We start from the raw sequence: 14,486 nt of genomic DNA, 5'->3' as shown, positions 1-14,486 counted from the left end.
CCCACACCAACCTTCACACATCTTCTTATCAGCAGCCAGCTCGTAGCCAGGGTCACAGGCACACTTGTAGCTGCCCAGTGTGTTCACGCAGCGATGCTCGCACCCTCCGTGATCTGGCCAGGAACACTCATCCACCTCTGGTGGGAAGGAAGGTGACCCCGGTTACATCGTCATGAAGCCTCCTGGCTGTTCCCAACCCTTCTGCATCCCAGTTTCACCAGCAAGTGTCCTCTAAGAAACAGGAGCCACTCCTGGTGACCACCTCCCAAAGAGTGCTATGTCCACCTCTAAAAACCAGGCACCAGGGACAGTGAAGGCAGGACACTGACAACACAAGCAGGAACCTTGTTAGCCGGGGTGGGCTCTGCCAAGAGGAGGTCAGGCCTGGAGAAGTGAATTCTTTGAGGTGTTCAGTCATTGGTCATTTGAGACTTCAAAAAATCTCACAGCGTTCCATACCAAAGACTTCATCCATTTTAAAGCCATGGAATTGAGGACTTTCCCTACCCCCATAAATATGCAACTTCTCAGAGACATTAAATAAAGGGTGAAGACAAAGAACACGTTGCTAGATGAAGATGTGTCAGTATTCTTTAGACATTAGAGACAGAATGTGTTATTTAGCAGTTTTAGAAATACTCTTAAGAGAGGTATGCACAGGGAGATATTCAAGGTTACAGAAAACACGGGCTCTTAGGTTAGCCAGTGCTGCCAGGAAAACCTGCAGGAAGAGGCCATAATGAGGCTGAGTTAGCAGGTGCTTTGGATGGGATTTGGCACCAAGTGCCTAGTGATGCGTTTGGGGCGACTAAGTAACAGCCCATAGCATGCCATCGTTGCTGTTCAAGGGAGAACCTGGAAGTCATTAGAGACGCTCCCCAGACACATTAACCCACGTGCACTGAAGAAAAGAAAAACCAAAACAAATATTAGAAATAAAAGGAAAAATATGATTATCTGTTGCCAGCCACAGTACATCTAGTCCTGAAAGACAGCATGTGGGATGTGGCCTAGCAGAGCTAGAGAGGAGTCTAGTGAAGGGATGACTAAACACTGAGACATCTTTTTCAAAAAAGTTGAACCTAGGAAGAAGAAAGGACGTGGGGAGAAGTGGGAAGGAGAGTTCTGGTCCACAGCACCACAGAAGATAGAAACACAGTAAGTATAAAGTTGTTGGCCAGATACGGTGGCTCACGCCTGTAATCACAGTACTTTGGGAGGCTGAAGTGGGTGGATCACAAGGTCACAAGTTTGAGACCAGCCTGGCCAATATGGTGAAACCTTGTCTCTACCAAAAATACAAAATTAGCCGGGCATGGTGGCGCATGCCCGTAATCCCAGTTACTCGGGAAGCTGAGGCAGGAGAATAGCTTGAACCCGGGAGGCAGAAGTTGCAGTGAGTTGAGATTGTGCCATTGCGCTCCAGCCTAGGCAACAGAACAAGACTCTGTCTCAACAACAACAAAAAAGTTGTTCACTAAATCTTGAAATAACTCATTATACATAAACTAAAAGAAATTAAGAACATCTGTGAGTTGGTAAAGACCTGGAAAGATACCCAGTCTTGCCCTCTCAGGCAGGAATCCCTTCAATAATGTTCTGGAGAGATGGCTCTTCAGACCCTGCTTGAAAACTCCCAGAGACAGGACTCTCACCAGTTTTCAAAGATATTTTTTGGGTTAAAAGTCTCACTCCTTACAACTTCCAATCCACTGGTCCTCAGAAAACACAAACGCTCCAATCATCCAGCTTCCCTCTACCCTGCCCTTTTCCAACTCAAATATACCCCTTTCCTTCCAATCTTCCTTGTCTGCGATGCATAGAGTCTTCATCAACCTGGCTGCACTTCACTGAGTAAAGGAGTGTTTGTAAATATCCCATCATTTCACATAGTGGACAGTGAACTTAGGTAACTCTAATGGTGATGTATTCTTGGGCTCAATAAAAGCTTATATAAATTAATTGCCTATTAGGGGAGATTGGGTTTAGAGAGACAATCCAGGCAGGGAGTTGAAGTTGCCCATCGCCTCAAATAAATGTAAGTCTTAAGTATGCTAAAATAGTAACAATGTGCAGTTACTTTTTTTTTTATCACCTTACCATATTGAAGTGCTTTCATAGACATTTGCGAAAAAGCATAGAAAGAAGAAAATAGTTGACAAAAAGTAGCGGAAAGAGTCCAGGCTTTAAAGTGAGTCAGACCTGGGGTGGATCCTCCAGCAGATCTTCCTCCAATAAATGGGATGACTGTTTGTGATTTAGCCTCACTGAGGCTCCCTCCTGCTTTAAAGTGAGAATGATAATATTTACTTTTAGGGTTGTGACGACTGAAAATGATGCATGTGAAGTACCCAGCATACAGACCATCGACACACAGAAGCCATCATGATAGACAGCAGCAGGGTTGCTTTCAAATTTCCAGTGAGTAGAGAGACACAGTGATGGGGCAGTGAAAAGATAAGGTTATCTGGGCATACCTGGACCAGGTGGGAGTGGAGCAGTGCAGGCCTGAGGAGGGAAGGGAGACAAGGCAAGAACAGAAAGAAGGAAAATGCTTCAAGGATGAGCCAGTGGAGGAAGATGGATGGGCAGGAGGGCAGCACAGCAGAACTCAAGACACTGGCTGGGGGACCTAGTGAGGAGGCAGAAGGAAACCAAGGAAAGAGCCCATTGGGAGAGACAGATAGACAAAGGACCAAGGCCAGGGGCAGAAGGAAACAGAGGAAAGAGCCCATCGGGAGAGACAGATAGACAAAGGACCAAGGCTAGGGACAGAAGGAGACTCTGATACCAGAAGACGTTGTGGTTCTGGGCAGGACACATAGGCAAGAAAGAGGCGCACAGAGGAGCAAGTGTCTTGGCGCCATCTTAGCCAGGTGAAAGGAGAGAGCCCAGTGGATGGACTTGGGCCAAAAGCAAAGAAAATGTAATTCCTCCAGAGACTAAAAGGTAAGGTGCTTGGCCTTGGGAGGTAGATGAAAGGCATGCTTTTACACCTGAGCTCTCTCTAGCAAGAGGCATGAGATGTTTGGCCAGTTGCAGCCCTGCTTCAGCCTGGCTGGATGGCACAGAGGTGCATGGGGCCTCCCACTGTGGTAAAGCAGCACCTGCTCCAAGCCCGCAGGCTCGTGCTTGCTCTGGGCTGCAGAGGCGAAGGCCAAGGCCAAGCCCCCCAGAAAAATCTGGGAGAGCGTGGGAGTAGAAGAGACTGGAAGCAGGGCTCAGCTTAGCATAGCAGGAGCTCTGGAGTCTTCTCATGGTCCAGGTGGAATTAGTGAAAGAAGGAAGTAGTTAGATGATGAGATGGCTCAGGTAGGATCCCAAAAATTGTTTCAAGGAAAGTTAAGGAAAGGGAAGGCAGAGCACATTCTTAGGCTTTTGAAGAAATCCCTCGAAGGAAGCCAGTCCCCTTACCAAACCCTTCATGGTAACCTATCAGCACTGGGATAGGGGATGGAGGGATCAAGGTGGGAATCCTTTAATTCTTTATGTGGGGGCATAGGACCAAAATGGCCCTGCCATCCCTTGAGCGCTGCTGCCTTCTCCCAAAAAAACCAGAATTGTAAGGTGCTCTGCTTGCTGCCGGCCAGTAGGCTCTGAGAGGGGCTGCCGTCTGGCACCAGAAGGGGGTGCAGAGGCCAACTGGCACCCTGGCCAGCGTCAGGCGCCAGCTGGGCCCTGGGCAGAGCGCCTGCCAACTGGCACCAAGGCAAGAGCTTCTTTGGCTTGCTCCAGCTCTTCTGCTGGGCCTTTGAGCTCCTCTCCAAGCTTCTTTCACTGGAGAAGTTCTGACACACGTGCTAGGAACTTTGTGTTCACAGGACATCTGACTGATGGACTTGCTGGGAAAAGGCTGGGCTGGGGAAGCTGGCTGGGTACAGTCTCCTGACCTTCGCTGTCTGATACGCCAGCCACCAGCCACACATGGCTACTGAGCACCTGAAATGCAGCTGGTCCAAGTGGAGATGTGCCATGAGCATAAAACACATGCTGGATTTCTAAGACTTAGTATGAAAAACATAAGATCTCTCATTAATATTATGTATATTGATTACATATTAAAATGATATTATTTTGTACCTTAGAGTAAATAAAAATATCATTGAAATTAATGTCACTGGTTTCTACTTTCTTATAAGGCAGCTGCCAGCAAATTCAAGGCCACCTGTGTGGCTCCTGGTTGTGCCTCACATCCCATTTCTGTTGGACAGTGTTGCACAAGGCTGTGGTCTCTCACCCACTCTTCTTCCGGAGAGCCTTGCAAAGGAGGCAGAGTAGGCAGCAGGATGCCCACTCCACCAACAGGGCAACAGAGCCCATTCATTTATTGATCTATCCATTCTTTCATCACTCACTAGGTATTTACTGAGCCTACTGTGTGCCAAGCACTGGGACCACAGTGAGGAGCAGAGCAGGTATGAGCCAGTCGCAGAAAGGAAAGCTGATCTGCAAAAGAGTGGATAGCGAGCAGGCAACAAGGGACCAGCGCTCCAAACTCCACTTGCCACGTCCAGAGCCCTTTTGCCTACACCCCTGTGGTACTGGGAAGGTGGAAAGGTGATCAGTGTCAGAATCGAATCACAAACACTAAGGAAAAATTCCACCCCCTTCACATTCCTTCCCTGTGGCTTTCAGGTCTCCTTATTGGAAAGCGAGTGGACTGTGGAATCCTACAGATCTAGATTCTAGTTCTAGCCCAGCCATGTTAGGAATTCAGCTTCCTCAACTGGAAAACGGGGGCAGTAATAATTCCTACCAGGGAACTGTAATGAAGAAAAGTGAGATAACCTAGATGTCCTTTCCCCGATTTAATAGGTCTAGATGAGGTTTCCGTTAATCCTGATTCCTACTTTAAGATTCATGGTCAAGGTCAATGGTGTATATTTCTTCTTTTGTAAATGTTGTTCTCTGCAGTTGTCTTTACCATAAAAAAGTCAAGCTGAGTCTGTGCACTAAGTTACTTTGGGTGGGCCTCAATCCACACTTTGACAGGCATCTGAAAAGATGTTTGCAAATTGAAATGTCCTCCAAGTAGCACACTGAGTAACCTGGGCCCTGTGGCAGACTGAGTCTCACAGCCTCCACCGAGGTCCACACCCACATGGCAATGTCATCGCGCATTTGCTGCTGATCTCCTTCACCACTTTGAGCACTTGAAGACAACCACTATGTGCTTTCCTCGGCGTCTCCAGTCCCAGCACCAACACATTAACTGATGAATGTTGAATGCATGCTAGATGGGGAGGAGGGAGAAGGTGGCATCTTCTAACCAGCAAATGGAGCCGGCTATCATGGTTACTTGAGCAGGTCCAGGCACTTCCTCGGTCTCTTACAAACCAGTTTAGCATCACAGAAATACCTTCCATTGCCCTGACTGGCATCTCCAGCAAGTTTTCCATAAAAAATTCAGGAGGTCCAGTTAAATTTGACTTTCAGATAAACCATCAATCACTTCTCAGCACAGTATGTGATCTTTGGGACATATACTGAAAAAAAAAATCATTCTTTATCTAAAATTCAAATGTAACTGGGCATCCTGCTTTTTTTTTTTTTTTTTAATTTTCTAAACCTGACAAGCCTAATCTCCAGCTTTAGCTGGTACTCTCAAAACTGTGCATTGCTGACCACCAGCAGCATCAGCAATGAGGTATGGATGGTCAGTGGTTACCAGTTATCCCCCTGGAATGGAGTTCCAGCACCCAACTTACAGAACCGGGGGTGGAAGTCAGTGGAAGAGAAGGCCAAGAGGACTAGAATAAATAGAATTAGAATGACAATCTCATAATCATTCATGACATGTAGTAGGCAGAATAAGGCCTTCCAAAGCTGTCTACAGCTTGGCCTCTGCAACCTGTGAATCTGTTACCTTAATGTAAGATTCTGCAAGTGTGGTTAAATTAAGGATCTTAATTAGGTGAAAGAAGGACTCTGCCAGTGTGGTTAAATGAAGGATCTTGGAGACGAGGAGATTCTCCTGGATTATCTGGGTGGGCCCAATGTCCACACCAGGTCCGTGTAAGGGAAAGAGGTGGAAGGAAGATAAGGTCAGAAGGAGGAGATGTGCGGACAGGAGCAGAGATCTGAGATGCAGCAGAGAGAATGTGGCATGAGAATGACACACTGGCCATTTCTGTCTGGCTTTGACTGTGGAAGAGGACCATGAGCCAAGGAATTCAGGCAGCTCCTAGAAGCTGGAAAAGGCAAGGAAATAGATTCTCCCTTAGCGCCTCAAGAAGGAATGCAGCCCTGTCATCCCCTTGATTTTATCCCAATGAGACCCATGTTAGGCTTCTGACCTCCACAACTGTAGCATAATAAGTGTGCCTTGTTTTAAGCCACCAAGCCTGTGGTAAATTGCTGCAGCTGGAATAGGAAACCAGTCCATCACAACAGCAAGAAGAAATTGTCGCATTGGCTTTTTCAGAAAGAATAACCACCTCAAAGATTCCTTCCCTAGCAAAGACAATTAATGGGACTAAATATTACACTGGGTGTATTCACTTGCACGATTCCATTTTCTTCTGATGACAACCTTGCAATCATCCGGCAGCATTGTCTCTCCAGGTAGAGAGACTGGAGCTTGGGCAACAGAAGCTATGCAGCTGGAGAAATCATGCAACTTGCTTGAGGCCACCCAGCCGGTGTCACTGCTGCCAAGTCAGACAGAGGCTGCCCCAGGCTGGGAGACAGCAGGCGTGTGCAGGCTGGGCCAGGGAGGGGTGGGGGCTGTGAATTTCCAGGCATCTCAGTCAAGGTTGTCATATCTTCCCTGTGCAATCACAAGCTGACCTGCTTTCAAAATACACTTGCCATGGTCTGGCTTTTTTTTGGGTTTGTTTTGGCTTGAGAAAGAAGAAACTCAAGTTTTGTCTCCAATCCTTCAGCACCATCATGATTCTTCCTCTGCTACTGTTTGGGTTTTACTCTTCCCCGATGCTTCAAAATAGGAAAAAATAACAGCCCCACCCCTTGTTTGTCACTTGCCAGCTTTTAAAGTGCCTCCACAGCCATCCTTTCTTTGGGGCTTCACAATAATTGCTTAGGTACAATAGGCAGATGTCCTTTCTATTTCACAGAGAGGAAAACTGAGGCTTTAGTAAGGACGAATGGCTGCCTGCTCTGGGTGACATTGCAGAAGTGGGTTCTTCTGACACCCAGGCTGTTCATGTAGAACCTGGGAGAAGGCCTAAGATGGGGCAGAAAGGGAGAAGGGGAGCAAGGGAGGGACTGGGATTTCTGTGCTGGCTCAGCCAGGAGTCCTAGGAGAGCGGGGAAGAGGAGAAAGCAGCCTCTGGGCAAGCACAAGTGGTGGTGGGGGGCTGGGGAAGTGGGGTCACTGCTTAAGGGGCAACAGCAGCAGAGGACTGAATGTCTCTACTCAAGGGCCGCTGCTGTGCTCCTGGGCGCCCAGGCCCAATGCAGCGGGGAGCAGCCATGCTTCCCTCTTAGGGTGTGGTCTTCAGGGCTTTCAGGGGCCTGATGGCAGAGAATGAGGACCTGCCCATTCAAAGGAGGCTTGGAAGCTGGCTCTTCTGGGGCCAGGAAAGCTGGGTCTGCTCGTGCCGTTCTGGGCCTGTTTCCATCAGGACCCTACAGAGCAGCAGGTCCCCAGGGCCACATGGAAATTTGTTCCCAGAGTGCCACCCCTTCTCCTCCCGACCCCCATCACGTGGGGGTAAGCATGTAGTCTGGAGGCACTGACGTTCCAGGAGCTGAACACCGGGGTTGCCTCTCTGGACCACATCAAGGAATAGTGGCAATGTCGTAGAAAGAGTTTGAACTTAGGAATTAGGCCAACTGAATTAGATCCCTGATCTGCCACTTGACTACCTGCACGATCCTGAGAAGCCCTTCCCAGCCCTGATCCAAACCTAACTCACAGGGTTATTTGGGGAATTAAATGACATTATGTAAATTAAGTACCTTACACAGTTCTTGGTACACAGTAGGTGATCAATTAATGATAGCTGCTATCCAAATATTTGCTGTCATTCCATACTCAGTTTCACTACCGTGTAGTTTGCCCTTGTAAACTTATTAGACCTAATTTCCAAGTATAGAACTTTCTATCGTGTGGAAGCCAAGGTTGAGCCTGCTCCTGATCAGTTGGGAACTCTGTTGGGGGCCCACACCCAGCTCTGAAATGTGTCGCTGCCTTTTCTCCGCAGGGAGCCTTGTTTGGTGGTAAGCTTCCACATGGTTTTGTGTGTCTTAAGCCAGAGGGAGCAATATTTCTTCTTGTGCCTAAAAGTGGGAACAAACTGCTAATTCATACCCTTGAAAAAATTGGCCGCAAAGCCTGCTTTATTGATAGAGCCATCGGACACAAACTTCATCCACAGTCTGTTGGAGCTCGATTTCACATCCTCCGGCTTCTCATAGCCACAAAAGTGGCCGATCAAGGCATTCTCTTCCGTGGGGCCATCCCGGATTTCCAGGTAGTCATATGCACAGCTGTCGTGCCTTTCAATCTAAAGGAAGAAACAGAGACAAGGTGGATGGCAGATGGTTCCGCTTTAAGGTTTTTGATTTAAGAACAGAACCCAAATATCACTCTCAAAATCTAACCAAGAGGCCAAAGGACCCAAGTGTGTCCCAGGTCTCTCCATGCTGCTTCCTAGTTCGCTCCTTACTTGCAGAAGTCAAGAGTGAATCAAGCTGAGAAGAGTCTAAGAGGATAAACAGAGAAGAGCAATTCTACCAAACTTCCCTGGATCCCATCCTAAATTTTCACTTTGATTATTATTCTCAGTCTCTCTTAGGGCCCTCAGAAAGGTGGCGAACCCCATTTCAAAGCCTGCATAGATGTTGATGTCAGATGTCCGGGCACAATTCACAATGGGCTTGAGAATGGCCTCTTAGGTTCCTGTTTTCAGCCAAAAATGAAAATCCATCTTTACAGAGTGGAGAGTGTCTAGCAAAAGTTGCGTTTCCTTGGGAAGCCGGTCTGAGCAGCACTCACCTCAAAAGCTTGGAAGGTAAGTCCCACGTGGAACCCCTCCGAAACCGTAATCCTCCAGACACATTCCTTGGAAGGTCTGTAGTCATCCGGATAGTTGGGAGATTGAATCTGACCGGCATCTTTGTTAATGTCTCCCCCGCAGGTAGCTTTAGAAAGAGACAGCAGGAGAGGAAGATGGGGGGCCCTGGTCAGTCAGATATTAGGAAGGAAGGTGGCGGGGGCCGCTTGCCACCACTAGGTGGCTCCACTCGCCAACATTTTCATCTCCACCCCACAAACACGGTGCCTCCAGAAAGGCACGATTGCGTTTGTCTTTAACTCTGATTTTTTTTTTCATATAAAGAAAAAACCACGTAAAGCAGTGGTTCTCTACCTTCGCTGTGCATCAAAATCGCCTGGGGGAGTTTGCAAACTGTGGAAGCTGGGGCCACACCCACCAGAGGTTCTGATTCCAGTGGGTGCGGGGGAGCCCTGAGGAGCCGCGAAGTTCTCCAGGTGATTCAAGGTAGAGGGTACAGGATCGCTGGTAGGAAGGGACCCGTGCGCACACACGTGCACACATGTGTATACATGCACATTACTTATTTCACAAAGACAAAACTTTGGCCTCTATAAAATTGCAATAATTTAAGGCCAAAGGACTCTTGGTAATTTTCTCGTAGTTTCCCCCCCCTTTTTTTTTTTTTTTTTGGCAGAGGGTACCGTGGGGTGGGGAGTGAGCCAGAGAAGCTCAAGACATAGAAGAAATAGAAGCAGCATCGCCTGGTGGCAGCTGCCTAGAGCCCAGACCTATTTATTCCCTCTACTCAGTCACCAGGGTGGCCTCAGAGGCCCTTCTAAGAAACGCAGTTGGAAATTCCTTGATGTTGCCCAAAGCCTTCTTTTCACAAAGGAAACAAACAGAGGCCCAGCGAGATCAGATGCTTTGCTTAGGCTCACACAGCAATTCAGAGGCTGCTATCATTTCCACAGGGTTCTAAATCCCCCAGTACCATCCTGTATGGGGGAAGCCGATTCCTCAGCTGGCCTGGAATGAGGGTTGAGCGGGATGGCATCAGGAGGATGGCACCACTTCTGAAGTGGGCACAGCTGGCCTCTGCTTCCAGAATGTTGCCAGAGGGGCTGTGGAATCCTCAGCTTGCCCCCTGCGGTGGCTGCCCCCACCCCCGTGGCTCTGCTTGGAGTGCCTGGGCTGGGAGAGGGACAGTGGGCTGCCTGGGAAGGACAGAGCTTATGAGGGTCCACCGAGTGGCTGCTTTCACCACACACGAACCTTCGTACACTGCAAAGAAACCCTTGCCCAAGATGTTGCTGCTGCTGCGAAACTCCACCCAGAGCCGGCTGTCTGTGGAGACGAGGGGCTCCGGGACCTTATCGCCGCAAAACCTGCCTGGAAAGTGGAAAAAGAAGCAGTTAGGAGACCTGGGGACAGTAAGAAGGCACTGGCTTCAGGCTAGGAGGAAGCCGAGGTTCTTCACACATGGTTTGAAGTGAGCAATAACCCTGGCTGGGACAACTTATCCTGTAGCACACACAGGATCAAAAGATGGGATTGGAAGAGTTACACAACAATGTGTGACTTAATTCTTATTCAGGATGACTTCAGGGGAATTCCAGATTCCCATCAAGGTATCCAGAGAAGAGCCAAGGCAGCCTCTCCCCTGCCGAGTGGGTGTTGCTGAGGCTCTGAAGGTGTGGCAGGGGAAGAATGGTGAGATAGTAGCGCAGATTTCCTTTCCTGGTATTTCTTGTTGCATGTATGCCCTTCCCTTTTGGGGGCATTAGACATTCTGCTTTCCTTGCCTTGGGAAGGGATGCCAGGGAATACACAGCAAAGAAATAAAACCACCTTGGCATTTACCTTTCACAAGCCTAGTTGCAATAGCAAAGATCTGGAAGGATGCACCATATTTTCCCCCATCCTGGTAGCCGTAGGAGGGTTCCTAGGATTGAGGAGTGAGAGGACTAGTGGGACAGCATGCAGGGAGCCCCTAAAAGGACCCATTCCCCATCTCACCTTGAAAAAGAGATCCCAGGTAGGTTTAAGGATCTAAGAGAAACAGAAAACTGTTTCCTCAGTCCCTGGGCAGAATCCAGAGTGGCAGCAAGACCCTGGACTCCCCTGCTGTGCCTACCTCCCAAGATCAGCAGAGAAGTGTCTATGTGATTGTCCAGACACTTGGCCATGAGACAGGCATGCAGAGCTCTTCAGGCAAAGTGTGACAGGATGGCAGCAACATGATTCCAGTCCGAGAGGGTGATGGAAGTGACTTTCCCATTGCCAAGAGGATTAGGGGAGCCATAGAATGTCTCCCAAGCTTCTAGGGGAATGTAAGCCTGCACCATTCTGAACTGGCCTAGGGTTGATACAAGGAGGAAGCCCAGCAGCCTCTATCTGGACAGAGGACTCATTGGTTGGGGATGAGGACATCCCAGCAATGCCAGTCAGGGTGGCAGGATAGATGCTCCCCCACCACCACCATGCCTTGGCACAAACTATGCCCCCCCACCAGGACATACAAATTGACCAAAGCTGAAAACACAAATTAACCAAAATCAAGTCCCTACTACCTGATGGAAAGGGGGCTCATCATAGACAAACTTTTGTTATTGGGAAAAAAAATTAACACATTTGTATTTCTTAGACACTTGGGTGCATGGTCTGAAATCTGGAGCCTCCACAGAAGCCTGGTCTTCCCAGTATCTGGTCATTCTTGGCCATCTAATCACTACTGCCACGTCAGGATGGCAGCCCAGGGCAAGGCGGGAGATGGGTTCATCTTTACTGATTGGTTCAGAACACAGACCAGTCACAGTCCATTTGGACTGGAAGATCATGGTTCTACCAAGCACCTACTGTGTGAGTCACTCAGAGAACGTATTTAGCTGTGGGGGGGCAATGGGGAATGGGGAGTGGCTGCTTATGAGTATGGGTCTTCTTTGGGAGGACGAAATTTTTTTTTTTTTTTTTTTTTTTTTGAGACAGAGTCTCACTCTCTCACCCAGGCTGGAGTGCAATGATGTGATCTCAGCTCACTGCAACCTCTGCCTCCCAGGTTCAAGGGATTCTCCTGCCTCGCCCTCCCAAGTAGCTGGGACTATAGGCGCATGCCACCATGCCCAGCTAATTTTTTGTATTTTTAGGGGTTTCACTATGTTAGCCAGGATGGTCTCAATCGCCTGACCTCATGATCTGCCCGCCTCAGCTTCCCAAAGTGCTGGGAGTACAGGCATGAGCCACCGCGCCCTGCTGTAATGAAAATATTCTAAAATTGATTGTGGAACACAACTCTGAGCATGCTAAAAACCATTGACTGGTATATTTTAAGTGGTGAATTGTATGGTCCAGAAATTTTATCTGAGTATTTTTAAAGCAGGTATGTCGTGGGTACTCTTATTGCCAGTGCTATGTTAGGCAGTGGACAAGCCACTTGAGGCCATGAGCAGGTGAGGTTAGGGCAGGAGTAAAGGCCACTGTGGGCATCTCCTAATGGCCATCTGTGTTGTACATGTTTTGGGGAAACATGGGGGTAAAGGCTGCTAATCTCCTCTGCTTCCTTCCAATTCTGACCACCTGTAGCCTTTTGGATTTGGGGAGATTAATATTAAGTGAGATGAGATGAAACTCCTGCCAATAATTTGGCAAGAAAAAAAATCCACCAGAAGCCTCTAAATTTTCAGTAATGGTTTCTCTGGCATGGCCAATTAGTGCTAAGTGATTTTTTGGAAAATGACAGGCAAGCCTGGGGAAGTACTGCTTACCAATGAGGGCACGGAGCAATTAGACAGTGCTGGTTCACGAAAGGAATTCCTTCTTAGCCTAGCCCAAGTTTCAGATCCAAGTTTCTCCTTTTAAAACCCAGCTGTCACAGCCACTGAGGCATATTTCCAAAAGAGAGGGGGGACTTTCACTGCCTTGCCTCCTAAAGACCTAGGCAGATGAGATGAACCACCCACCACCCAAGGGCCATTAGACAGCCTGTCTCTGCTGAGTACTCAACAGGAGGCAGGAATTGCAGCGTAAGGTATATTTTACTACGTTGGCAAAACTAGACTTGGTAGAACAAATTACAAATTATTCTTAAGCACTCTCCCCAAATCAGGTTGTAACTCTTAACTAGAATCCTCTACTTTGTCCCTTAACTGATGTCTCAATGTTCTCATCTTCACCGTAGTGGTTCTCATAAAAGTCCCTTTTTTATTGACTCTGTCTGTACCAGAGACTGTCCTAAGCACTTTACATGGATTATCTCATTTCATCCCGATACTCTCTGAATTTTCAAGGTACTATTATTAATCCCATTTCACAGACAAGAAAACTGTGGGTCAGAGAATTTAAGTCTCAAAGCTGTAAGGAAGAGCAGGATTTAAACCAGAGCAGTCTGAGACCTTCATTATTGGTATCACCTTCTTCATCATCACCACCACTACCATCAAAAAGAAAACCTTCACTGACTGAAGTACAGTTCTGAACATTGTATAATTTTGGATAAATGACATGAAATCTACTCTCTAGTAATATAGATGTCATCCCCATTTCCCAGTTTGGAAACAGACAAGTAGGAATGAAGATCAAAGCCTCAAACCATAAAGCAATTCTGTGGAAATGCCAGGCTTGGCTGTTTGACTCACTCCATCATTTCTGCTCATTTGGGAGGCTGCCCCTGGCTAGGGAGCCTGAGTAGCCGGGCCACACGACACTGATTGGCCAGCCTGGCCTTTCTGAACTTCCCTCTCCCCATTTCAGGGAAAGAGGGGAAAAGGGCTTTTGTGTGCATTGTGGTGATACAGAATGCCCAAAGACAGTTCTGCATACAAAAGTGCATTGTTAGAGTAATTCCTCTAACAGAAATAAGGGAGGGAATCCAATTTACCGGACAGAATTTAAGATCACTGGATGAATTCTCTCTGCAGCCAACTTCCTCCCCGCTTTAGGTGCAGTATCATAAGTGACCCCCAAAACTGATAAACCAATTTGATATCTTTAGCCAGCCATGAAGTGTTCTCAGTTGACTTTTCCCTTAATCACTATGTGAAAACCTGGGTCTCAAAAAGTAGCCTCCTTCCAAGGAGACTAAGCAGGCTGGAGAGAAACTGGACTAGAGAAAAGGTATCAGATTCCTGCACTGAAATCCGGTTCCTGGATTTAGAGGAGGAGTTTAATAAGGATATCAAGAAGAGGAAATGCAGATGAGGATACTACAAGTGGGCTCCATGGGGAGTCATAAAGGGTTCATTCATAAAAAGTTATGCGTCCATTATGCCTGGATTTTCACACACTGCCCTGGGAAAAAATGCGATGCACAGTTTTCAGAGCAAGATGCATACTTTCACAATCCGCCCTAATCCGCTCTCCCTCCTGCCAAAGGGGCATTGACCTGCCTCCTCCCAGCAGATTTCATGGCACTGACCCCTCCCAGGGACCAGCTCGGCTGACACAATGCACTTGTTCCAAACACAAAAGTTCACTAACAACTGCATTTGGAAACATCAGAGCAGGCCAAATAGTTGGCAAAGGAGAACT

General features: G+C 47.8%; 1 protein-coding gene across 1 annotated transcript in view; it reads right to left on the bottom strand.

Moving 5' to 3' along the window:
- TLL2 (tolloid like 2) overlaps positions 1–14,486 on the bottom strand; it is a 148,646-nt gene that overhangs the window by 20,199 nt on the left and 113,961 nt on the right. Inside the window, exons 11-14 of the mRNA XM_010389582.2 lie at positions 10,236–10,352; positions 8,963–9,108; positions 8,276–8,471; positions 12–137 (exon numbers count right to left, since the gene is read on the bottom strand). Coding sequence (XP_010387884.2) covers positions 12–137; positions 8,276–8,471; positions 8,963–9,108; positions 10,236–10,352 — 585 coding nt within the window. The remainder of the gene's footprint in view (positions 1–11; positions 138–8,275; positions 8,472–8,962; positions 9,109–10,235; positions 10,353–14,486) is intronic.

This window comes from Rhinopithecus roxellana, chromosome 11 (assembly GCF_007565055.1).
Source record: "Rhinopithecus roxellana isolate Shanxi Qingling chromosome 11, ASM756505v1, whole genome shotgun sequence".
NCBI classification, from domain to species: domain Eukaryota; kingdom Metazoa; phylum Chordata; class Mammalia; order Primates; family Cercopithecidae; genus Rhinopithecus; species Rhinopithecus roxellana.
This window is presented reverse-complemented; position numbering and strand designations above follow the sequence as displayed.